The sequence below is a fragment of the Poecilia reticulata genome, chromosome 3 (genome assembly GCF_904066995.2).
Source record: "Poecilia reticulata chromosome 3, P_reticulata-male-v2, whole genome shotgun sequence".
NCBI classification, from domain to species: Eukaryota; Metazoa; Chordata; class Actinopteri; order Cyprinodontiformes; family Poeciliidae; genus Poecilia; species Poecilia reticulata.
In genome coordinates this window covers 33,276,296-33,302,601 of record NC_088832.1, presented here as the reverse complement: position 1 = coordinate 33,302,601, position 26,306 = coordinate 33,276,296, and the positions used below count along the sequence as shown (strand labels likewise).

General features: G+C 38.8%; 2 protein-coding genes and 1 non-coding gene across 4 annotated transcripts in view; 1 reads left to right on the top strand and 2 right to left on the bottom strand.

Moving 5' to 3' along the window:
- Nucleotides 1-3,580: 3,580 nt before the first annotated feature.
- Nucleotides 3,581-3,745, top strand: LOC145551226 (U1 spliceosomal RNA). Its single transcript, XR_014087065.1, has one exon. It is a non-coding gene; the product is annotated as a U1 spliceosomal RNA (small nuclear RNA).
- Nucleotides 3,746-4,689: 944 nt separating this feature from the next.
- LOC145551177 (hatching enzyme 1.2-like) lies at nucleotides 4,690-9,725 on the bottom strand. 2 transcript variants are annotated; one of them, XM_081605513.1, is made up of 10 exons: nucleotides 9,399-9,719; nucleotides 9,231-9,310; nucleotides 8,922-8,952; nucleotides 8,789-8,839; nucleotides 8,132-8,269; nucleotides 7,395-7,515; nucleotides 6,619-6,797; nucleotides 6,192-6,273; nucleotides 5,120-5,244; nucleotides 4,690-5,031 (listed from the first exon to the last, which is right to left on the bottom strand). In XM_081605513.1, exons 2-10 carry the CDS (start codon nucleotides 9,282-9,284, stop codon nucleotides 5,027-5,029), a joined length of 786 nt encoding a protein of 261 aa, XP_081461639.1. In that variant the 5' UTR covers nucleotides 9,285-9,310; nucleotides 9,399-9,719; the 3' UTR covers nucleotides 4,690-5,026. The 2 variants fall into 2 exon arrangements, with proteins under 2 accessions (XP_081461639.1, XP_081461638.1); XM_081605512.1 differs by lacking the exon at nucleotides 4,690-5,031 and having other exon boundaries at nucleotides 5,112-5,244; nucleotides 9,399-9,725.
- A 2,337-nt stretch (nucleotides 9,726-12,062) lies between these two features.
- Nucleotides 12,063-26,306, bottom strand: part of LOC103462952 (uncharacterized) — a 159,638-nt gene continuing 145,394 nt past the window's right edge. The window contains exons 3-19 of the mRNA XM_008406023.2: nucleotides 23,139-23,166; nucleotides 22,833-22,880; nucleotides 20,731-20,778; nucleotides 19,937-20,068; nucleotides 19,625-19,745; nucleotides 19,366-19,544; nucleotides 18,924-19,005; nucleotides 18,685-18,813; nucleotides 16,833-16,862; nucleotides 16,658-16,721; nucleotides 16,399-16,429; nucleotides 16,264-16,314; nucleotides 15,948-16,082; nucleotides 14,859-14,985; nucleotides 13,068-13,246; nucleotides 12,847-12,928; nucleotides 12,063-12,754 (exon numbers count right to left, since the gene is read on the bottom strand). Of these exons, the coding sequence (XP_008404245.2) occupies nucleotides 12,613-12,754; nucleotides 12,847-12,928; nucleotides 13,068-13,246; nucleotides 14,859-14,985; nucleotides 15,948-16,082; nucleotides 16,264-16,314; nucleotides 16,399-16,429; nucleotides 16,658-16,721; nucleotides 16,833-16,862; nucleotides 18,685-18,813; nucleotides 18,924-19,005; nucleotides 19,366-19,544; nucleotides 19,625-19,745; nucleotides 19,937-20,068; nucleotides 20,731-20,778; nucleotides 22,833-22,880; nucleotides 23,139-23,166 (1,608 nt within the window). The 3' untranslated portion in view covers nucleotides 12,063-12,612. The remainder of the gene's footprint in view (nucleotides 12,755-12,846; nucleotides 12,929-13,067; nucleotides 13,247-14,858; nucleotides 14,986-15,947; nucleotides 16,083-16,263; nucleotides 16,315-16,398; nucleotides 16,430-16,657; nucleotides 16,722-16,832; nucleotides 16,863-18,684; nucleotides 18,814-18,923; nucleotides 19,006-19,365; nucleotides 19,545-19,624; nucleotides 19,746-19,936; nucleotides 20,069-20,730; nucleotides 20,779-22,832; nucleotides 22,881-23,138; nucleotides 23,167-26,306) is intronic.

Below are 26,306 nucleotides of genomic sequence, written 5' to 3'. Positions count from 1 at the left end.
TCCACGGATGGAATCATTGAATCCGGGAGGATAAGAGAAAATAACGAGCCAGAAGTTCAGGATTTTATTCTCTACAATGCATCAGCTCTAGTGATGGGTAGATGAGGCGTCATGTATCGTTTCGACACATAGCAAAACTGCGTCGATTCTGTGTTGATACTGTGTCACTCAATACTGACACCTGCTGGACATTAAAATTTCTACAGGCAACGTAGTGATATGATGGACTTTGGTTGTAACTTTAGTACCTTTTTCTGATTTCCTTCATTTTAATGTAACAAAACAGCAAAAACTCATAAGAACATCAATTTCAATGACAATCATCCATTTTATCCATGCAATAAAGCCTTTTATTCAGCAATGCATTAGCAATTTTTTTTTTACATTTTTGAAATGAATACAGCTTTAATCAAAATTATAATTTTATTCTTTTACATATAAGTTCTATGTAAATTAAAAAGCAATAAGCAAATTCAAATCAAAGTTGCGTGAAGCTGACTGAGGAACCTCCCATCAACAGGAGATGCAATGCAACCTCTGACCAGCAGGTGGCTCCAGATGATCTTTTTAAAAATGGGGCCAAGGTTTTTGCAGTTATGGAAGATACTGAAGTTATGGAAACTTGCAGAATAATTGCTTGGCTTTGACTAGGCCATTTTAAAACCTTAATGTGATTTATGTCTTTATTTAAAGACATGCAGTTCATTGGTCTGAATCAGTCCTAGACCGTCACTCTGCTTCAATAATAAAGAGGCAAGAAGAGCAGCAGCCACATTCAGCACTAACTACAACTGAAAGAGCAACATGGTCCCAAAGGCCAAGTTTTTAAACAAGGGAAAAAACAACCCAAAAACCCAAAGATCTAAATAAATTGATAATTTATTACGCTAGATTTATCTACAGTGCAAACAAAATGGGGTGTGAATCATGAAGGTGATGCACAAGAGACCTGCTGCAACGAGCATCCAAACTTGTTGCAGCTCATGTTACCGGAGAAGCGTGCAGTACCTACTGCGGCCACGAGGGACCCCCAAGAGCAATTTTTTTTTTCTTTTATCAATAAAATAATAATTTCTACATTCATTGTCAATATATATTATTGTAAAAACAAATCACTTCATAGTGAAATTGTTTTTGATATTATGACATAGATATTATTACTAAAAAAAGAAATAAATATCAGCTCTACTGAGGGGGGCCCCTTAGTGGCCCTGGGGCCCTAAGCGGCTGCTTAGTTTGCTTTGCCTTGGGCCGGCCCGGGTTGTTGATGTTTTGAGCCCTTGATAAAATCAGACAATAAAAGGAAACTAAATTATTGTGATAATTCTTCACAAAAATTATGACTGAATTTTGTAAGTTTTTAACTGTAGGCAAGAATTGAGCAAATGTACAGACTCATTCCATAAAACAGAATATGAAGTTCACTTTAGTGAACAACATTTTATAGATTAATTAGATGACTTGTTTTAATATCTTTACATCTTTTAATATGTCTACCTGCTAACAGCTTGTTATTTTCAAAAGGTACTATTAATCTGACAAGCTTCATCATAGACAGACTTTTTGTCTATCAAATGTACAATTAAATGTACATATTGAGCAAAATTTCTTTGCAAGGCTCCAATAATAATAGGAAGCATGTCCTAATTTATAGAATAAGATTGCATGGGCTTCATATTTAAGTTTTGGCCTTATTTTTAGCACAAACCAGGCCTGGTCACATATCTGTGGGTGCAACAGCGCCTCACGCCTCTACTCCTCTTTCCCCCAAAGCGTTTCCACCAACTTGCAACATAAAGTTACACCCTAACATCAAACCTTACAATATCCATGGAAATATTAAAAGAAAATGCTGCCAAAGCAGCACATATATGCAAAAGATAAAATGTCTCTTTATTATCTATGTAAAACTGTTAAGCTATTGACAGCTCAGACACATGTTCAGTTTCATGCAGAATTATGCAAAAATGAAAGATAAACTAAGATAAAGCAACTCATGGTTTCTTTTATCGCATGAGGTCGGTGTGAGATAAATTTAATAATTCCCAGTTTATGCTGATGTGAAACGATTAGTGTGAAAAACTTTTGATAGAACAATGTTTGTTGAGAGATTTAAAGACTTTTGTTTTATTGTTTCTGCCAGTCGTTCAGAGAGCCATGCATGCAAGATACTGACTACTTCTGAGCTCTGCACACAACCCCAGTTCTAGATTTCAGGTTGAACTTTAAACCTCAGTGCTTGAACAGACCAGATAAGATCAGGAGAAACATTGAAATGACTTAAGAACTTAAGAGAAACATAAAAACTACAAACACTCAGCTATCTGTCACCACTCTGTTTTAAAACTGCTGAGTTGCAAACAGCTTTTTTTAAAAACACACTTAAATATTCCTGATCATCAAGTAAAAATGTTCCTGTCAGAAAGAAAATGAGCTGAATAAATCATTTTCCAAATGATTATTTAATCTATGAAGGGCCATAAACTGAACCAGTCGAGCTCTGTGTGAAAATGTAATTGCCTTTAGCTGCTGAGGGTTGTGCCTCCTACAAGATGCAGAGAAACTCATCCATGAGTTTATCTTTAGTCACGTCGATTACTGCAGCAGCGTCATCACAGGTCGGACTAAAAATCAATCCTCCACAGCAGCTGGTCCAGATGCTGCTGCTGCTGGAGTTCTGACTAAAACCAGGAGGTTAGAGCACATCACCCAGATCTAAAGTCCTTCCACTGAATCCCTGCAGCTCAGAGACTTTAAATACTGATGTTAGTTTATGAATCACTGAACGGCTTAGCAACACAATACATTAAAGATCTGCTGCTGCCGTATCAACCTTCTAGATCTCTCAGGTCGTCTAGTTCTGGTTCTGCTCTGGATCCAGAACCAGAACCAAACATGGAGAAGCAGCATTCAGCTTCTATGTACCACAAATCTGGAACAAACTTCCAGAAAACTGCAAAAGATGCTTTCATCATTTCTTCTTACTTTGCCTCTGCAGTAAAATGTTGGCATATTAGTCCAAAACAGCAGGAAGAATAGCGATACATCCTTCTTTGGTGACTGATTTTGTCTCCTGTTGACAAGAAACAAGTTTAGAGGAACAGTCACTTATTGTGTACCTTTTGCATTGAATCAGTTTGGTAATGGAGGCTGTTTCTCCTCATGAACAGCAGGTGGCAGCAGCAGCTCGTCATAAAGAAACTTGGTGGTTGAACTGTAAGTAAAAGAAAAACTAATAAAATGTTTGTGTTCTGTTTATAAAAAAGTTGTTAGTAGCACGGTAACACTTATTTGACTCTTCATCTCTGGTTTTTGAGGCGTTGGAAGATATTTCAACAGTAAAAATAGGTCAGTTGTTTCTTAGCTATTAGCGCTGCATTGTGGGTAATCAAACGTTGTTTGAACATTAAATCTTTGCATTTTTCATGGTTTCTATAGCCCAGTTATCCAAGAATGTAGTAGCTGGTGGGACACTAGCCACACAGCTCTGTCTTTTTAATTTAAGCTAACAATGAGTCGGTACCGTGAGTCATGTGGGTATGTCTGTGAAAGGCATGGCAGCGAGCGGGAATAGCAATTCATACTTACCTGGCAGAGGAAACACCATGATCATGAAGGTGGTTTACCCAGGGTGAGGCTCAGCCATTGCACTCCGGCTTTGCTGACCTCTGCGAATTCCCCAAATGTGGGAATCTCGGCTGCATAATTTCTGGTAGTGGGGGAACTGCGTTCGCGCTCTCCCCTGACTTTCTGTTAAATTGAAAAAGTTCTAATTTATGGTACACGATGCGTGGAGTTGTTTTGTTGGAAGGAATTGGGAGGGTCTGAATTCGTCCTAAATTATCAGGTTCCTTTTACTTATTTTATTCTTTACCAAGAAAGTTATGTTTTTGTTATTATTTACAATCACTTTAATTTTCTTCTGCAATATTTTCCTTTTCGACAGATATCAAGAATATCTGACGAATTTCTATTAAGTGTTTTTTAGTTTACATTTCACTGATATTTAGGGCTGCACAGTGGCGACAGTAGAGCTGTTTGTTGCCTTGCAGCAAGAAGGTTCTGGGTTCGATTCCCGGCCCCGGTCTTTCTGCATGGAGTCTCCATGTTCTCCCTGTGCATGGTGGGTTTTCTCCAGGTACTCCGGTTTCCTCCCACAGTCCAAAAACATGACTGTCAGGTTAATTGGTCTGTCTAAATTGCCCCTAGGTGTGAGTGTGTGTGTGGATGGTTGTGTGTCTCTGTGTTGCCCTGTGACAGACTGGCGACCTGTCCAGGGTGACCCCTGCCTCTCGCCCGGAACGTTAGCTGGAGAGGCACCAGCACCTCCTGACCCCACTGAGGGACAAGGGTGTAAAGAAAATGGATGGATGGTTTTTATTTTCCTTCTAATACAAATAAAACTGTGTTGCCTCGTCTTCCCACTACAACCAGTTGGCCATCACATGTCTACCAGCCTGGACCAGAAAGCCCCACAGGATCTTTAATCCTTGATTTTTGGGTTTCCCAGTTTGGCAGTGAGACTTCCAGTCGATCAGGTGTTCAGGTGTTGGCAGCTTCATGTTGTTGGACTTTGGTTGGTTGGAAACTTTAGTACCTTTTTTCTGATTTCCTTCATTTTAATGTAACAAAACAGCAAAAACTCATAAGAACATCCATTTCAATGACAATCATCCATTTTATCCATGCCATGAGGCCTTTTATTCAGCAACGTATTAGCAAACCTTTTTTTTTTTAAATTTTTTAAATGAATACAGCTTTAATCAAAATGAAATTTTATTCTTTTACATAGAGGTTCTATGTAAAGTTAAAAGCAATAAGCAAATTCGAATCAAAGTTGCATGAAGTTGATTGAGGAACCTCCCATCAACAGGAGATGCAATGCAACCTTTGACCAGCAGGTGGCTCCAGATGATCTTTTTAAAAATGCGGCCAAGGATTTTGCAGTTTAACGTTTTATGAGCTGATTATATTCTTGCAGCAGATCAATTCTTGGCTGTTGTTGAGCTGATTTCTTCAAGTTATATTAGTCTTAGAGAGAAAATAGAGACATTTAGAGACTACTGGAACAGTTCCATAGATTTTTAAGACTTTAAAACTAATTATTTTTGTTACTCACAGCATCCGTACAGCCTGTTGACGCGGTCGATGTCATTGGCGCTCATCTGATAGGCTCGCCCCCAGTCAAAGTTAGGATCGAACTTGGCAACAATGGTAGGCTTCTTATTTTTGGAGAATGCATATCTTAAAGAAGACATAAATATATCCTTTAGATCAGTGGTTCCCAACCCCCCAGTGGTTTCCAAACATTTTCTGGGCCCCCCTACGGATTTCAAATGGCTGTCTGAACGAGGCGTGTGAGCCGGGAAGAGAGGATTCTTAGAAACTCCCTGTCTCTAAGTACAGGAGGGGTGGGGGGGGGTCGACTTTTTTGGGAGTAAAATGAATGTACGTAGATGAACATAGACAACAACATCAGTAGCCTACAGGCTACTTGTTAGGCTTAAGGTGATGTATTGATATTAGCTAGCTGGTGATCTTTTAGCTAGCATTACCTGCATCCAACAGCTTTACTCAACTCAGTCGGTTAGTTTGGGGAAAAACTGTGAAAAGTTCTTTGCGTTTTGCTGGTTTGCTGTCATGATTCTAACACACCTGTGTAGCTCCGCACAGCAGCAGCAGGTCTCCTTCACACCTGTAAACCCAGCGCGAGCGTCGTAGCGCTCATGTTGCGTTTAAAGGCGGCTCGGAAAAACAGGTTACCACATGTTAACAACAGATTAAACAGTTTTAACTGCAGATAAAAGTGACAGAGGACACAGATATGGGAAGTGCGGAAGCCCCTACTGTATCAAATTGACATAGGAAAAACAGAGAGTTGGCCGTTCTAATACATTCTAATGTATGTGCTGGGTAAAATCCCAGCACATACAGCTTTCATGTTAATTTATTTTCATCCAGACGGCTTCCCGCGCCCCCCTGCAATGGCCCCACAGTTTGGGAACCTCTGCTTTAGATTATGATTAATTTATCAGGATGTTTTAACTGTTTATTTCACCATGGACTCCAGTTGCGTTTCCCCTTACTGTAGTTCAATCAGAAATGATAAATAACTTGCCAGACTAAATCTCCCTGAATTTTCATGAGTTTGAATGAATCACATCATGGGAGAGAAGTTTCCTGCAACTCACTTTTCATATTGCATGACGGAGAAGAAGTCGTAGGGAGTTCCCAAGTTGTGGGTCGCTACTTTTTTGAACTGGTTCTCTGCTCCTGTGCAGCAGTCAAAGAAAGGCAAAGTACACTGCTCAAAAAAATAAAGGGAACACTTTAACATTTAAGTGAACACTGAAGTGTTCCCTTTATTTTATTGAGCAGTATATTTATCAGTTATTTTTAAACATTTAATCTTAAGTACTTTCCATGAAATGTTGCTAGAAAACTGAAGTAAGATCACTTAACCTGGAAAGTCGACTTGGCTTAATATTTTTTGGCTAAATCCAATATTTTAAAGATACCAATTCTCTAAAACTAAAGAATATTGACATATTTTTTTATTTTTATCTGTGTACCTGAAGTACAGATTTATAAAACAGATTCTTTTAACTTCAAACTTACCTTCCTCAATGTTTTGGAAGCGAATCCAAACGTATTTGTCTCTGTCAGAGCGGGATTGCTCATGGTGGAAACCCAGAGCGTGAAGAACCTCATGCTGAACTGTACCATGCTCCACACAGCCAGGTCTCTCCAGGGAGATGTACTGTCCTCCATTCTGACGTCCCACGTTGGACAAACACCTGACATGTTCAACATGGAGACCAGAGAAAAACACAAAGAATGTTTATGATGATCTTACTCTGCTTACCTTCTTAAATCTAATTATAACTGACCTTGATCTCTAGATGAAGAACATGGTGGCTTCATTTAGGAAAAATATTTTTGGTTTGTGCTTAGCTTGTAATACGAGAACTTTTACAAATTTCACCTAATCAACTTTACTTAAATGCAAATGTTGATGACAAATAGTCAGATTTTGCTCAGTAATGCTTGCATAACCCTGATGATTTTGAAAAATTAGACTTTATTTATACATCTTAGCTCACTGGTAGGACCTGCATCCGACTGGCTTTAAATAGCTTCTTTGGAGACCCGATTCAGTCACTATAATTTTGCAGTTAAGGTCTGTTAACCTTTTGTTAACCGACCTTTGCAGTCTTGTTTCTACAGATCTGCACTATCTGGTGAAACACTATGTTGTAAGTAGACCAGAGAATTTATTGAATGGTGCGAATAAACTGAAACTGGATGATGCAATAAAACACCAAGCAAATCAACTATTGATGGATGCAGTCATGCAAACTCCATGAATGTGTGTGTGAGGAGTGTGTTCCTACCCCTTGATTGATTCGAAGTGGATGTAGTCCCGATATTTGTCACTTTTCCAGACAAAGCGAATGCAGGTGGTCAGCTGAATGCTCCAAAGAGCTACACCAATGATGCTGCGTTCTTGTTGTGCTGCAGAAAATTAGGTGAGATTTATTTAAATCTGTTTAGTTAATTCTTGAGTAATGAAACATGAATAAGTGGGCGTGGGGGTCGGTTACTTCCAGGTTCACCAAGGTTTGTAAAAAATGTTTTCAAAGGAGCTAAAATGTTCCTTCAATGAGCTTTCAGAGAAAGTGGCAGTTTTTTATATTATATTTTGTAAATTATGAGCAACATGTCTGTTAAGCAGCTCAGAGAATGTCTGTAAACACAATAGCAGAAATATACTTGGATCATTTAATGAAGAGGATAATAGCAGCTCCCTTAACTCTCTGTGTTCACACTGCGATACCTTTGAACCAGTTTTTTTAATCTTGACTAAAGTAATCCCAGTTAAACAACGTTTAACTGAAGTCCTAAAGGGTGCGGGTTTTAATGTTTTTATCTTTTTTAATCTTTTTTTTCAAAATCTCTTTCTCTTTCTTACTGTTTATTCAATGTCACATGCTGTTTTATTATTATGTAAAGGACTTTGAAATGCTTTGCTGCTGAAATGTGCTATACAAATAAAATTTGATTGATTGATTGATTGATCTTACACTATGTCGACCCATGCTTTAAAAGCTTTTCATGCAGAACGTCTTACTATAGCTTTTAGAGATGTAGAACGGTACAGTGACGTAGCTTCCATGTTTGGGCCACAGGCAGCCTGTCAGAACACACGGATCTGCGTTCTTGTTTGTGGTTTTCGGTACCAGGATGTCTCCCTGAAGGATGTATGATTCTGTAATGACAAAGAGACTCAGATACAACAGCAAACAATGATGCAATCTGGATGTAATTCAGTCAGTCATCCAGTTCTGCAGAGGCCTGGCAGTGAATTATTGAAAACCAGGAATCATCCAAGGCCTTCAGATGCTGAACAAACTGTTGGAGCTGCATAAGAACTAGTAACCTGCTCTGTGTATGTATCGCCTCTCGGACCTTACATGGCAAAACTCTACATTTATATACGTGATAACATAAAACTAAATGTTACTCCTTCCTCTGACACCATGCTGGTAAAATCTTTATTTAAAAAAACTCTAGACATCTTTGTGTGAAGGAGGAATGTCAAAGAATTTGTTTTCTACCTTTAGGTAAACTTTTACTAATCAAATGTAGCAATTTGATTTAAAAATCTTCCCCTTTGATTTTCATTTAAGTAAATGCTCCTTTTATCATTCAGTAAAAAAAGCAGAGTAATTATTAATGTATATTTGTTTTCTTGTTACAGAAATCATGATTTTAAAAATAGTTTTACCAAAACTAATTCTCGGTCTTGGGATGGTTTCCAGAGAGTTGGCCGTCTCATCTGGAAAACAGATTACAAGGATTTTAGATTTAAAATATTTATCAGTCAAATACAACATAAAAATTGTCTTAATTCAACTCACTGACTGGATCCTCGTTTTTAGCTGGAGCACTCTGCAGCACAGACACAGAGTTACATAATGTCTCAGTGGGTCCATGTTTTAATTAGTTTTGTTTATTTACGCTCCTTAAAATGTTTATTTTTAAGAAGAGACACAATTATCAAGCCAATATAATAGAGGAACAAAAACCTGCAGCAATAACTTAATATGTTCAGATATATTCAGTTATTTTTGCGCTATATTGTTCCTATTTTTTAATTTATTTCTGTTTACTCTTTTGAAAAATACACATTTTAACATCAAACTGATAAAAATGACAGTAAAACCCACCAGAGACATGTCGGCCATCAAGAGAAAGAGCAGGCAGAGAACATTTGGAGTCATTGTGGAGTTTCTCTGCAGCTCAACACCTGAGAAAATCAAAAGTAAAACAATTAAAATGAGGTTTTTCTCAGAACATGCAGATCCACAACGTGGAAATGCTGAAGGTTTCATTACCTGTAACTGATGAGATGAAGTCAGAGAGGATGAAGCAGCAACTGAAGCTGATGTTCAGCTGCTTCCTTTTTATAACCAGTTCAACCACTAGAAGTGACCACAGCCGATGTTTTTAACAGGATGAGTTTCATAAGTTTAGGTGCAGGAAGTAACGTCACACTTTGACATAAGTAGATTCTCACAGGTCTGATAGAAGTTACGGAAACTTCAAAACTGATCCCGTTTCTTAAGTTACAAACCAAAAATTAGGAGCAATTGTTTGTTATTTCGCCTGTCATAGCAGGAAAAATATAGGCTCCTTTTTTAAAGTCATATTTACACCATACATTCATGTCACAGTTCCAAACTAAACATTTAAATGCCAAACAAAATGTTTAGTTTGTAAAAAAAAAAAAAAAAAAAAGAGTCTTGTGAAACAGCATAAAACCTCCTAATTGGTAAATTTCCTTTAAAATGTCTCATTGTATGTTTGAAGCTGAAATGCTGGATGTGTCAAAAGAGAAAAATAATCAATGATATTAATAAGATTTGGATAGAAGTTAATCTGGAATGGTTTGTAACAATGACTGTCATGAAGTGGCGGTGATAGCGGTGAAAGAGAACGCTGATGCCCCAGGTAGTAGGGCTGTAGTGATACAATAATCTCACGATACGATACACGATATTCTGCTCACGATACGATATATATTGCGATATTTGTCTAACGATACAATTTGATACACTTTTGCGATTTTCTGAAGGATTTTAGAGGGACAGAGCGATTTTGGTGACATTTTGTGACTGTTATAGAGTTGGATAGAATTAATTTAACTGAAAACTCAAATCCTCACATGGAGCAGCGCTATGCAAACCTTTGGTCACCAGGTCCAAAATAGTCAAAAGTACTTTCAGATCAAACTGAAAAAATAAATAAAATCAAACAAATAAAGTTGCCTGTTTATTGTATTTTATTTTGATTTTATTTACTTTTTTGTAGGGAAAGGATGTTGTTCATTGTAGATCTTAAACTTAGTTGAACTAACAACGGTACCGCCTTAAATTTACTTCTGACTTCTGCACAGAACCTCAGTTCTTATTTTTAAGCAGAGACCAGATAAGATCAGGTAAAGTGTTGAAATGACTTCAGGGTTTTAGAGATAAAAGTAAAAAACACAAACAAACACTCAGCTATCTGTTCCCAATCTTTGTTTTGAAACAGCTCTTTTTAAGCACACTTAAATAATCGTGATTATCAGATAAAATGTTCCTATCAGAAGAAAATAACCTGAATAAATGGAAAAAGTCATTTTCAAATGATTATTTAATCTATTAGGGGACATTAACTGAATCAATCTAGCCTTGTATGAAAACGTATCTTAATAAAACTTAACGTTGTTTATATCCTTATTTTCAGCCATTCCAACATGGTTTCACTCTAAAACATGCATTAATAATAAAGAGCATCTTACAAAGAGCAGCAGCCACATTCAGCCCCGGTGGGATCGGAGTGTTCATCAACGCTTGCTTTATGTAATTAGTTATTAATTGCAGTTAATTTATTATTAATTAAATTAGTAATAAAGTTCAAGTTTCTTTAACTGAATTGAAGCACTAATTCCAGAATCTTTGGCATCATAAGCCAAAATTAGTCTCTCATTAAGGAATGAATTCAGACCAGCAGCAGAAGAAACTCATCGCAACAAGGAATGATCACCGATCACTTCCTTCTGATCAACTCCCAGAATTTATTGACAAAATAGCCCAACTTTACAGATGGATTATTACACAAACAGTCTCTTTGTTAAAACTATGGACATTTTGTGAAGACAAAATGTCCATAGGTCCAAAGAAAAGATGAAAAAGGGACAGAAAATAAAAACTCGTTCTTGTCCAGAAGACGAGGGCGGCTGGTGCTGTAGCTGAGATTTTCAGCAGAACCGGCGGTACCGTTGGTTCAGAAAGAAAATAAACTTTAAATGGTAAATGGACTGAACTTATAGCGCTTTATCCGATCATTTTGACCACTCAAGGCGCTTTACACTAGTCACATTCACCCATTCGCACTCACAAACACACATTTATACACCGATACGCAGCTCGGTAGGCAATTTGGGGTCAAGTGCCTTGCTCAAGGGCACATCGACACGTGGCAGGAGGAAGGTGGAAGCGAACCTACAACCTTCCTATTGCAAGATGACTACTCTACCCACAGAGCCACTTTAAGACACTGTTAGTTTATAAATCATTCTCAGGTCTTCTGGCTCAGGATGCAGACCAGAACCAGAACTAGAACCAGAGGTTGAGAAGCAGCATTCAGCTTCTATGCACCACAAATCTGGAACAAACTTCCAGAAAACTGCAGAAACACTTAAGTTCCTTTAAATGTAGACTACAAACCCAGCAGGTTAGAGCTGCTTTAAATGGAACAATGCCCAACATATTTGATGCGTAATGATGATAAAAATCTAATGTCTGCTATTAGTTTCCACAACTAAATGATGTGTTTATGGTGTTTTCTTATGTTTTCGTGATGTAAAGCACTTTGAACTGTCGTGTTGCTGAAATTTGCTGTACAAATAAACTTGATTGATTGATTGATTGAAAAAATCCCATCCTAACCCTGTTGAAAGAAGTTGAGCAACAGACGAATGAGCAACATGCAGAAACAAACTGCTGAAGCAAACAGAAACTAAAATAGCTTTTTAATGCAAAGATGCTATCAGAGGCAGTGATGAGAACGTCGTGTCAAACCTTCTTAAAATGTGTTTCAGGGAAATATGATGCATTTCCACTGAAAGTAGCTAAAATAAAGTGCATGAGAATCACAAAATGTGTTTGTTCACACAACTCTTCAAGTTTTGGTATTTTAAGGATGAACATGACAATATAAATCAGTTTGTTTCAATAAAAACTGCAGTGTGTGTCTCTGTGTTTGGTGAATTTTAAAACATGTTTGTTTTTGAGACTTGATCAATTTTATTCAAGCAAAAGTAGTGACACTTCATAATAAAGTTACTCAAGTAAAAGTAAACAGTGCAGCGAAGTAAAAACACTAATAAAAGTACATTTTTCAAAAACGTGACTCAGAATGAAGTAAATGTAACTAGTTGAAGATAAAATAACTCCTGGTTTCTGTAAACTAAGTTTGATCATTTCTGGTTCACACTGATGTTAAATGATTAGTGTTAAAAATCTTCTGTTAGAATTTCTTTTTGTTTTGAGAAATGTTAAAAGTTTATGCTTTATTTTTCCTGCAGTTATAAAGTTTGTTGACTCGGTCGATGTCAGTGTTGCTCATTCCATTAGGGTTTCCAAAGCTGTGGATTCGATGAGACCTGGCAGCGATGGTTGGCCGCCCGTTTTTGGTGAAAGCATACCTGCAAAACAAAGCAAAACATTCATGGAAAATATAAGCGTCAGCATTTTTTCTTTTTAAATAAAAAACCCTCACATGATGGGAAAGACTTACTTCCTGTAATGCATGACAGAGTTGTAGTCGTAAGGAGATCCCATGTTGTTGGTCTTCACCTTCCAAAAGTTAAACTTTTGCTCTTTGTGAAAGAGCAAACAGGAAAAGTTTACGTTATTGTTACAGTGTGAATACATTTAACAGAAACAGGAGACACACACAAACTGAAACCAATTCATTCAAATGGACCATCTGTGTACGTTTACATCGATGTTACCGACCTGGTTTGATGTTCTGGAATAAAACGTGGATGTATTTATCTCTGTCCATGCGGACCTGCTCATGGTTGAAGCCCAGAGCGTGAAGGACCTCGTGGCTCACCGTAGAGGTTCGCAGACATTTATTTTTCTCCAGAGAGATGAACTGGCCTCCTCCCTGACGGCCAATGTAGGACCAACACCTGGAATACAAACACAAGCACACACAGAGCTAATGGCTAACCGCTAACGGCTAGCTGTAGTTTGACCATTATAAGTCAGAAATCTAAGAAGCTTATTCTAGAACAGGGTGTCCAAACTGTGGCCTGGGGGCCATTCGTCGTCCTTGTATTAATTTTGTTTGGCCCTGACTGCAATTCAAGAAATTTAGTCATCCAACAATTTGTAATTTTTTTAGGACGATGTTTTCAATGCTAAGTTTATAACTTCTTAAATAGAAAATGTTAACAATGGCACAAATATTTTTTTTTGTTATTTTTGGTTTTTTTTTCACAACTAAATTTTTATAATAAGTAGAACCACATCTATCTGGAGACTTTTACTGACAATCCAGCATTAGCTAGATCAGCTTTTATTGAATCTATTAAACTCGACTGGATTTGGAAAGAGTCTTAAAAGAAAGTGACCCAAATCCCGTTTTTATGCCTGAGAATAAATTTAAAAGAAACTGAAAACTGGATGTCTTTATTTTAACACAGCAAACATGCAAAATTTGAAGTTTGTCATCTACAATAAATAATATCTCTTTCCTACAAAAAAACCCACAAAAATGAAGAACTTTATTTAGTTCATTTTATTTTTTTATTTGTTTTTCTTCATCAGTGAGGGCTTTTGACGTGATGATTTTGGTCCAAGTGATAATTATTCGTCATAATCTTGCCTTTTGGAGAATTTGGTTCACTGAACCTAATTATAACTCGATACTCGTATCATATCACCTCCTCTCCTGATACAAATAAAACAGGACTGGGAAACAAGAACGAAGCAAAAACAGGAGCAGGAAGTGAAGCAGAAGGACAAAACGGAAACATTGTCTCATGTTTCCCATCTGGCCTCAGAAACATTGATAAGCAGAATGTGATGAAGATAATAAAAACGCCAGAGATCACACACAGCAGTTTGGTTTGCAACTGCAGGATTTTGGACATGGAAGATTGTGACACAACAAAAGAACCTCAAGCTAAACCCTCGAAGGGAGAAATAAAGGCAAAATCTAAATGAAGTAACCAAATCAAACCCCAAATCTAAGTGAGCACCCAAAGAAATTAAATAATAAACTCAGAACTGAATTTAAACAATAAGATAAACAATAAAGACACAAACAAAACTGGAAACAAAAATGCTCAAATGAATGGAAGTAAAAGTCTCAGCAAAGAAAATAGAGATACGAAAGTGCACGTGTGTGTGTACATGTGTGTACATGCGTGCGTGTGTTTGAGTCCGTGTGTGTCTCTGTGTACATTTAGGTGTACTTGTTTATATTACACGCGGCGTCCTGAGCACGGGAGCACACCAATGTTGAGGGGCCCGGCTACTTTGTGGGCCCAAAATGCTGGACCCTGCATGGAAACCACTCTAAAGCAGCTTGGGATGCTCTCCTAACATGCCTCATGCATTTTTTTCACTTGGCCCACAAGGTAGCAAAAACTGGAAAAGTGTGTATCAATTGTGTGTCAAAGTGGGGTCCCCCTGCTGTTTTAAGATGGTACTGCAAGTAAACATATGTGTGTGTGTAGGTGTTCATGTGTGTGTACGCGTGTGTGTGTGTGCGTGTGTGTGTGTTCATGTTCCTACCCGTCGTTAGGTTGAGTATAGAAATAAAGGTAATCAAAATTCTTCGTTTTAAACGGTACAAAGCGGATGCAGGTGGACATGTTGAATCTTTCCAGAACTCCAAGGATTCTGTTTCGTTCTGCCGGAGCTGAAAAAAAACAAAAACAAAAGAAAACTTAGTACCTATATTACTAAAAATACAGATACAGTTAAAATTATTAGGCACCCTATGAAATTCTAAGTTTTTTTCAAAGATTCAAAAATGTGTTTTTAATTAAGCTTTTCTATTTATTCTGGATGCTTACATTTATTTAGTTCTTGCACACAAAAACAATTTTTTTTCCTGAAAATCAAAACCTTGAACATTCAAAATAAATCGTTGCTCTGATGCTAATATTCAGTCACGTTTTGTAGTTTGTAGCAAGTCTTTGCATCTCTCCAGAGGAATCCTCCAGATTTGATGGTTCTCTCATGGACTCTGCTCTTTAATGGGTCAGGGCTTTGAATGGGCCAGTCAGGAACGTTCAGCCTGGTTTTCAGGATGCAGCTCATGTTGTTGTGTTGGGAGACAAAGCGACAACCCAGACCCGGTTCTGCTGCTGCTTTGGTCTCATCTGGCTTCAGTATCCATAATCTTTGTCCAGATTGTCCTTGAACGTGTCTCTTCACAGTCCTTTTCTGTTCAGAGCTCTGATAACTTTACATTTTCTTCTCCTGCTTTGTGAGCATCAGCCATTTCTTTTTGTCAAGTCTAAATGGAATTCTTTTGTTTTTGGTGCGATGCTTCCTCAGGTGACAGCCCAAAGCCTTAATGAGAATTTTATTGGTGATTGATTGAATACAAGTGAAAGCACATGATTTCACAGCAGTGGTTTGTGCTTTGGCTAAATAAAAAGGCCAGTTCTTAAGGGGGGTAATAATTGGGTTTTTGTGAAAATTTTTTTTTAAGAATTCAAAATAAAAAGTAGGATGTTTGGAAAGGTCATACTGAAAAATCATTAATCTGTTTAACAGCATTTGAGAAATCTTTGAAAAAGCGTAAAGTTTCAGCAGCAGGTGTAAATTTGACCTCAGCTGTAAGTCTTTTTGCATGGTTCACATGAAGCTTACAGTAATTAGAGTCGATGTAGTACGGTATGTAGACGTACTCTCCAGATTTGAACCACTTGCAGCCTACGACGGTGCACGGGTCAGCATTCCTCTTTAAGATTTTTGGCATAGCAATGTCGTCATATCGCTTTGGCCCTGCAACACAGCAAATGACACGCAGACACAGACAGGAATGCAAAAACAAGACTGCAATTTCAAATTAATCTGACATCAAAAACATGCGTATTTGTTTGTTTGTTTTACAGACTAGTGTTAGAATAATATTTTTTTTCTCATTATTATCTGCCAGGTTGTTTGTTTTGAGCTTGTGTCTCACCTTTGTCAGCTTGTAGTTGTGGGAAGCTTTTAAAGATATCCATAAACTCTTCTGAGAAAGAAATGTTGCCAGAACCTTTGGTTAAATTTATGCATTTGATGTGTCAGATAAAAAAGATCTTTGTTTCAAACTCACTGGGAGACTGAGCTGGTTCTACTACCGGACTCTGGAACACAGACGTAAGAAAACTGCATCATTTTGGTGACGCTTTGCTACATGTTTGTTGGCAAACGAATCAAAAAAACATTTTGTTCTAAATCTTTTAAATGTTGAAACTTATTTTTGAACATAAATATAATCAAAACCAAGCACAGCCTTTCATAAATCTTCAGTTTTATCTAAGCAGTGAGGTGAAACAGTAAAACGTAGTTTAATCCCGTCATCATAAACTTACCATGTTAACCACTGAGATGAAGAGAAGGGACAGAAAAACCAGGATCATGATGAAGGTCCTGAAGCTTCAACGTAATGAAAATATGTTTTCTTTTTGTTTCAGGTTAAAAGGCAACACATGCAAACATGATGAAGAAAAGAAATGAGAGTTAAAGGAGAGTCTGAGAGCCGTTTACCTGAAGGAGCAGCTGAGGCTCAGGTCCCGTCTGACACAAGAAAACGCTGACCAAGCTTTTTATACCCATCATTAATCCAGATGGGATCAATCCAGAACTAGACAGTCTGTTCCTAAAATAAACCAATGATGTTACAAGTTGCTGATGAAATTTGTTACTGTTTGTTTGGTCCTGTCTTTGCACAATGTAGCAGTTTTTAACGCAGCTCATGTTAATGTCCAGCTGCTATTTATAAGGAAGCAGATCTTTTTCTAAAAAGTCACTGAATAAAATATAAAATGGAAAAGAAACAGAATCCCATCTGAAAACAAAATGCCTTTAGCTCTCAAAATGTTAGGCTGTTTTCTCCCAGAAGTTTGGGTGATTTTAAATCTCTTCTGAAAACTCATTTGTTTTTAAGTCTTGGAGCTGGAGGATCAGGACGGTGATGTTACTATTGTTCTACTTTTATTGCTTATTTTATCCTGTGTCATTGTTATTTTTGCATGCTCTTTTATTGTACGTATTGTATGTGCTATTATTATAATTAATTCTACCACATTTCTGCAGGGAGGTCATGATATTAACCATATGCAGAACATAAATATGTTAATATTATGAGGCAAAGCACAGTGGCATTTTGTGAGTCAGCTTTTCTGTATCTCATCTAGCAAATTAAAAGCTACATCCTTTCTAACATGAGTATTCATCACAAAAGTTTCAGTAACTCGTCACTTACAGCTCCAGAATGTAACTTTTATATGAAAAATATTTTTACATACTTGTTAATATTATCATTATGTTCAGACAGTATCATATAAGACAGATAATCTGTGCAAAACTCGAGATCCTGTGCAGAAACAAACCACTCAGTCAGAAACAACCAATCAGAGCCAGGAGGCGGGTCTTAGCGCTGTCAATCACTCTCATCCACTTGGTTTTTGCTAAGCTACAGCTGGTTCGCCACAACATAGCCTGCTAGTTAGCATAGCCACAGATGACTGCGGATAAACAGTTTTCCTGTAACTTTAAGTTGTTTTTCCACCATTAGCTGATTGAGCAGCGTACAGGAGGTTGATTAGCAGAGAATAAAGAAACACTGATGTTGGAATGATCACATTTTATTTGGTAGTTGATTGAATGGATTACAACATCGTTAAATCTCAGAAAACAAACATGTTGGTCACAAGAACCAAACTTGTGGGATGAGATCTTGTTGCATTATGTTGATAAAAACATTTTTTAGGTCAAATGTGATTGGGAAACTTTTACATTTTACATTCCCATAGATTGTACATTCTTGAAAAATGTACTTTTATTGAGACATTTTATACCATTCCAATCCATCTTTCCATCTTCCACAGCTTTTATGACACATCATAATTTACTTAACCAAAATTCCCCTTAGATTTATCTTCAATTGAAACATTCCTTTTCATTTTTTATAGTAGATGCAAAAAAAGAAAGCCAACCCAAACTCAAAAGAAAAACTTTTTTGTTAAGAAATCCTTCACTGATAAACACCAATATGTATTCTGACGTTAGATGGAGATGTAATACCACACTCGTCCAGCAGGAGAACCTGCCGTATATTTTTTAAAATTTGATCCAAAAATCAGCTTCTTTATGTAAGAGACGACTGTCTTCAGCAGTTATGTAGTTATATAGATATATAGTAAATGAAACGGCAGAAAAAGAGTTTCTGCTGCTTTGAGATGAGATTTTGTGAGAGGAGCAGGTCAGAGCCGGGTAACGTTGGCGAGCTGAAGTTTCTCCTTTACTCTGTTGAAATTTAAGTTGAGAGAAAAAGTTCTGTAAATGACACAAGCTCCTGGAAACGCTAGAGAAATTTTAAAAAAGCTTAATGTTTTACTCACAGCATCCGTAGAGCTTGTTGATGCGGGCGATGTCGTTGGCGCTCATCGACGTGGCCCTTCCAAAGTCGAGGGAAGGATTAGCTTTGGAAAGGAGAGTCGGTTGGCCGTTTTTGGAGAAGCCATACCTGGAAGAAGGAGGAAGTGATGAACAGAATGCATCTGCACTCAGACTGTAAACAACAAGCTTTGTGTAACACAATAGAAGATAATTGTGAAGCCACAGACAAAGACTCACTTGTTGTAATGCATAACAGAGTTGAAGTCGTAGGGAGTGCCCAGGTTGTTAGTCTGCACCTTATCAAAGTTTTTTTCATTCCCTGGTTATGAAAAAAAACTTTTTAAATTGTAACTTTATTTATGGAAATGTCACTTTTCCACAGCAAAAGATAAAAGTAGAACATGAGGCAGAGTGATCTTACAGTTTAAATGTCAGTTTCCAAATTTCCCACACAAAAACCACTGACTTCTCTGTGATTTAGGTCATTTGGAAAGTGTTAAGTCCCCTTTGAAAGGCTGAATGGATTCAAATACAAAGAGTTTCTGGCCAAATGTGGAAAATACAGAAATCTCTGACTTGTTTAAAATCATTTCGTTTTCAGGTCTAACTATTTGCTCTGCTCTTTGCTGAAGATGCTCTGCAGATATTAAGCCCTGTTTGTTTGTGTGAGTGAGCCGACCTGGGATGATGTTCTCAGGGAGGACCTGGACATAGGAGTCTCTGTCAGAGCGGACCTGTTCGTGGTGGAAGCCCAGAGCGTGGCTGACCTCATGCTGCACTGTGGAGTGGTACAGGCAGCCATTTTTCATCAGAGACACGACCTGTAGTCCGCCCTGACGGCCCAGGCTGGACCAGCACCTGATGGGGAGATCAGGAGGAGATCAGTGGAAACGTGTGGAAGTAAAAAGCGCAGCATGTGAGTGTGTGACTGTTCCTACCCGGTTCCGGAGTAGAAGTAAACAAAGTCCTGATGGGTCACATTCTTCCAGACAAAGCGAATACAGGTGGAGGTGTGGAAGCTCAGCAGGCCCCGGAGGATGACGTTACGCTCTTCTTGGGCTGCAGGGCAAAACAAAACACTCAAAAGATTTTGTACCAAGGTCCTAACTACAAAACATGGTTGGCATTTAAACTCCAACACAGACGCCATCTGTTCCCTCTGTCTTCTGAAATAAACAGGATCAAACATGTAAAGGTTTGGACTATTTTAAAGACCAATGTGTATTTATTCAGGTGCTGGTTGTGCTCACTGTATAAGGGGGAGATCTGGACGGGAACGTAGACATAGCTTTCAGATTTGGGCCATTTGCAGCCGGTAGCTGTGCATGGGTCTGCGTTCCTCGATTTGCTTGGAGCAATGTCACCGTGGATCAGTGGAGTCTCTGTAGAGCCACAAAACACACAAAAGAGTGATGAACATTTATTCTTATGAACCATTTTCATACAATCCTATTTCTTTGACCTCTGCCTCTTACACAACACATACTGTATTGAACTGGCCAATGTAAGCACTACAGTTAGCTTGCTGTATTCAGCTCTCAGGACTGTACAAAGTCTTTTACTATTTATTCTTATTAAACATGAGGAACCAATATGTAGTTTTATACTTTTACCTTTTTGTCTCTCTTTTGGTTTTGTTGCTTTGCTTGTATTTCATGTAAAGCACTTTGAACTGCCTTGTTGCTGAAAATGTGCTGCATAAATAAAACAACCTTACCTTCCCTTTATTACAATGTTTTTAAATTGCTATCCTGGTAATAAATTGTCCAGATTACAATTAAACAAATTAATCACTTTCTTATTAATTAAAAGTAACTAATGAAATGTATAGAAATTATGCAAAGAGTTTTTCATCTGAAATGCAGATGAAAAATACCCAGTTTCTTATCATGCATGAAGATTTGACAAAGACAAACCATTAAGATAATTTCTGAGAAATAAATCAGCCGACTTATTAATAGATGATGATTCTTTTTGTTTGTCTTGACTTGTAAATATGAAATTACATTCGAAGTTGTTGGGTTGTGTGAAATTGCTGTCTTACGTATTCTAGCGTTTGCTTTGGAGATGACATCCGTGACGTCCGTCTTCTCTGTGGGAGGAAGGGAAGAAATTCACATGTCAGAGATTTCAGGATCACTTCAGGTTTCTTTCATTTTTTCAGTAACACTTTATTTGAAGGGGGATGAATAAGGGTGCGTTCACACTGCAGCCTGAAGTGACTCAATTCCGATTTTTTTGGCAATTCCGATTTTTTTTGCCAGAGCCGTTCACACTGCCAGTAAATGCGACCTGTATGTGTTCTGTGGTGTAAACAGGAGCAGCATATTAACAACTTAATTCTCATATAGTCCGTCATGGTTGTTGTTTTGCTTCCCACTTGCGTGTATCAGGACGCAGAATTGTGAGATTTGTTGAGAATCAGTGACGTTCAGTTTGGATTAATGCAACCTGGACGTTATGTTGCATTTGAATCGGATACGTATCGGATATGGGTCACATTCGAAATAGAATCTGACTTGTGCTGTTCACACTGTCATGAAAAGATCAAATACAGGTCGCATTATGTCAAAAAAATTGGAATTGAGTCACTTCAGGCTGCAGTGTGAACACATCCATCCATCTTCTGCCGCTTATCCGGGGTCGGGTCGCGGGGGCAGCAGCTTCAGAAGGGAGGCCCAGACATCCCTCTCCCCAGCCACTTCTTCCAGTTCCTCCGGGGGTACCCCACGGCGTTTCCAGGCCAGCCGAGAGACATAGTCCCTCCAGCGTGTCCTGGGTCTTCCCCGAACACCTCTCCAGGGAGGCATCCAGGAGGCATCCTTACCAGATGCCCGAGCCACCTCAACTGGCTCATCTCGACGTGGAGGAGCAGCGGCTTTACTCCTGGATATCTGAGGGACACGGTCGAACGCCTTCTCCAAGTCCACAAAACACATGTAGACTGGTTGGGCGAACTCCCATGCACCCCCCAGGACCCTGCTGAGGGTGTAGAGCTGGTCCAGTGTTCCACGACCAGGACGAAAGCCACACTGCTCTTCCTGAATCCGAGGTTCGACTATCCGACGGACCCTCCTCTCCAGGACCCCTGAATAGACCTTCCAGGTAGGTCTGAGAGTGTGACCCCCCTGTAATTGGAGCACACCCTTCGGTCCCCCTTTTTAAACAGGGGGACCACTACCCCAATCTGCCAATCCAGGGGAACTGCCCCCGATGTCCATGCAATATTGCAGAGTCTCGTGAGCCAACACAACCCCGCAACATCCAGAGCCTTAAGAAACTCCGGGCAGATCTCTTCCATCCCTGGGGCCCTGCCACCGAGGAGCTTTTTGACCACCTCGGCGACCTCGTCCCCAGAGATTGGAGGGCCCGACCCAGAGTCCCCAGGCTCAGCTTCCTCAACAGAAGGCATGTTGGTGGGACTGAAGAGGTTTTCGAAGTATTCCGCCCACCGGCCCACAACGTCCCGAGTTGAGGTCAGCAGCACACCATCCCCACTATAAACAGTGTTGGTGCTGCACTGCTTCCCCCTCCTGAGACGCCAGATGGTGGACCAGAATAACCTCGAAGCCGTACGGAAGTCTTTCTCCATGGCCTCTCCAAACTCCTCCCATGCTGAGTTTTTGCCTCAGTGACCACCCGAGCCGTGGGAGGAACGGCCCCCCTGATCTGAACTCAAGTGGTGTTCTGTTGTTGGACTTCTGTGCTTGTCACGGAGTGTCCATCACGAACACCATGTTCAGGCATAAGGGCGTCCATATGTGCACTTGGCACCAGGACACCCGAGGCCACAGTTCGATGATCGATTTTGTCATCGTTTCATCGGATCTGCTGCCGTATGTCTTGGACACTCAGGTGAAGAGAGGTGCGGAGCTGTCCACTGACCACTACCTGGTGGTGAGTATTAATGAAAGTAACTAATGAAATGTAGGGAAATTATGCAAAGAGTTTTTCATCTGAAATGCAGATGAAAAATACCCAGCTTCTTATCATGCTTGAAGATTTGACAAAGACAAACCATTAAGCTAATTTTTGAGAAATAAATCAGCCGACTTATTAATAGATGAAGATTCTTTTTGTTTGTCTTGACTTGTAAATATGAAATTACATTCGAAGTTGTTGAGTTGTGTGAAATTGCTGTCTTACTTATTCCAACGTTTGCTTTGGAGATGACATCCGTGACGTCCGTCTTCTCTGTGGGAGGAAGGGAAGAAATCCACATGTCAGAGATTTCAGGTTCACTTCAGGTTTCTTTCATTTTTTTGGCAACACTTTATTTGAAGGGGGGTGAATAAGACTGACATGACACTTTCATAAACATGACATAACATCTATATGGCAACAGTCATTAATATTCATGTTCATGACAGGAGTAATGTCATGTTTATGAAAGTGTCATTACAGTCTTATTCGCCCCCCTTCAAATAGAGTGTTACCATTTCTTCTACTCACTGATTAGGTTTACACTGTCAGCTGCTTTCTGCAACACAAACGGAGATTTTAGCATTTATGACAAAACACATTTCTTCTGTTTCACGGCGGTTTGGACATTTCCTGTTGATGCTGCTTTACAAACCCAATATATCTAAACACATTAGCCTTCCCTGAGTTGGATGAAACAAATTAGTTTTATTTTTCTCCCTTCAAACTTACCAGAGGAACAGCCGCCATTGAGATGGCAACAAAGAAGAGGAAAACTGCAAACATCTTGCTTTTTCTCTGCAGGGAAGCTTCTGACCTGAAAAAAATCTAAACAGAGTTTTGTTGTTGAGTTACAAGTTTAAGTCTTGGAAAATAAAAGCAATTTATTAAACCAATAAGAGAGGAGATGAATGTGAGCGGAGGAGAGGAGGCTACCTGTCAGTCCAGGAGTCTGAGGCTGGAAGCAGAAGGAGCTCAGCCTCCCGCCTTTTAAGCGCTGCGAACGCTGGGTGTGCCTCAGGGCTCATTGTTTGAGCATCATTCACCTGTCATGACTCTTAATGATCTTAGATTAAAGTAGTAATACACCATGTTTTTCCATCACATTGAGGAAGTTGTAAAATTTTCAGTTTCACGCAAATGTTTTGCTACTTGAGTTATCGTTTGGAAACTAGCAATGTAAAGGTGTAATAAAATTAAAATGCTTGGAAAGAGTCAAATCTGCAGTTCAGAAATAGAAACATACTCACAAAAATAGAAAGAGCAAAAGAACCACCTCAACTTTCGATCTCTAATTATATGTTAAGTTAAATTTATTCAGCTTACATTATTATTTTTAGTATAAATAATCCAAGGTTGTGATTTAATTGACCTGAAAATAAACTTGAAGTGGATTTTAGGAGAAGCTTTGAGCTGAACACAGTTTGGATTTTAATGATCAGAAAATTCACAGAATGAATTCAGAGATATTAGAAATTATTTATTCGTAGTAAAGTTTTCCAGTCGCTCAGCAACATTTTCCGCATTCCCAATCCAGGATTGATGTTCTGGATCTGCTCTGGGTCTCCAGACTCTCAAACTGACTCGTTTAAAAAAGTTGGAGCTGAAGCTTCACTCTGGATGGAAAAAGTTTTTCTAAGCATGTGGAGGAAGTTTGTTGTTGTGATCTTTTTAAATTATGTCAAAAACCACATTTAATGAGATGACAGCAGGCATGTGGATGGACCAGTTAATCCAGGACCGCGGCTTTTAACTCACGTTGTTGTTCCTCCACTTAATAATAGCCACATTGTTGAAGAAATGCCAGCCTGTCAGTCACTCAGCTGCTTCATTGTACCATAAGATTGTTACTGTGGAAGATGATAATTCACTTGAATTTTTCCTGCTTAACGCAAAGGCTTACGCCCAACCTGCAATTAAGAACAATAATCTGTAAAGTCCCGGCAAAAGAGTTCTTTCTACCGCAGATGCTTGTAAACTTCTTCCAGGGCTTCTGCTGCATCAACCGGTCAGCAGCCTCCAAGTGGCTTTGTAACCAGTGATGGTCTACAAACCATCAAATCCGACCTTCTGGGTTTACTGGCCACCATTCTCAAGAGCAGAGGTGTTCAAACTGCGGCCCAGGGGCCATTTGCAGTCCTCTGATGGATTTTGAGTGGCCCAGATGGAGCAAATCTGGCTTGAAAGCATAGACCAGTGGTTCCCAAACTACGGCCCGTGGGCAGGATCCGTCCCGCCTCCACATTTGGTCCGGCCCCCTGAACAATACCAGAGAGCATTTAGATCAGGGGTGCCAAACTCCAGTCCTCAAGGGCCGCTGTCCTGCAGTGTTTAGATGTGCCACAGGTACAAAACACTGGAATGAAATGACTTAATTACATCCTCTTTATGTAGATAAGTTCTCCAGAGCCTTGCTAATGACCTAATTATTCTATTCAGGTGTGGTGCAGCAGAGGCACATCTAAAGGTTGCAGGACACCGGCCCTCAGCACTGGAGTTTGACACCCCTGATTTAGATCTTTTCCCAGGTGTGTCTCGTTCCCTTGATTACCCCGTGTGTATTTAGTCCCACCTGTTGTCTGTGTTCTTCGTGGGATCCTCGTCGTGTGTACCAGTCTGCTTCCCTGTGTTCCTTGTGCTCCCCATTGTTCTGTACCTCGTCATCTACCATTAAATTCATCACTTCATCATCTTACCTGGATCTCAGCGTTTCTCCTCACCTCAACCAACACCCATTATGACAATAAGGTTTTAATAGGGAATTGAAATTTGAGAATGTTGTTGATCAGTTAAATAGCATTGAGGGGAAAAAGATTAAATTTTTTTTAAATAATACGGGGATCATTATGAATTTCCTACTACTCTATTTATTTTAATAATGGTGAACTGAAAATTATTTCTGTATTCTACACTGTAAAAACTCAAACTCTCCACATGTTTTTAGTCTAGTTTCTATTGCAAATATTTTTGTTCACACAGGATGGGAGAAAGCTAACTCACATGTAATTTTTCACCAACTTATACAAGCTTTTTAAAGTAAATTATTCCTTAGTATTGATGAAAAAGTTCTAGTTTTTTTAATGTTTTCCTCCATTTTATAAGTGGGGACAACAAGATGGCGGCAGAGCAGAATAATCTGACAGGGGGAGAGAAAAACGAGTTACATCTATAATGATGAGCTTGATTTCAGACACAGACACAACCTTGGGAAACTCAAATACTACACACTGTGAAGACATAATGAAGGAATAAGATATCTGCAACTAAGATATCAGAATATAAATACATAAAAATCAAGAGAATAAACTAAAAGTGATCTTGAGCTGAAGAGATGAACTAACGTGAAAAGACGGACGAGTTTTAAAGGAAAGTGAAACTCAAGTCCAGAGTTGACTCAACTGCTTTGTCTCCTTTTTCTTTGTTCTATAGAAAGAAAAGAAAACACAGACCATCATCTGTCTTCAGTTTTTGTTTAACCGTGTCCATTTCTAGCACATGGCCATTCACTGAACTATTTGTGCTTTGAACTTTTATTTTTATAATTCTGCTCTGATTTTAACAGAAAGCAAACAAATAGATAATTTGGGGACTTTTACTCTTGAAACCAGAAGAGAAGTAAAAATAAATAAAACTTTAATGACTCCTCATGATCATCATGAAGAGTCGATACCTTTGGATTCTTTTGATTAATCTGACATG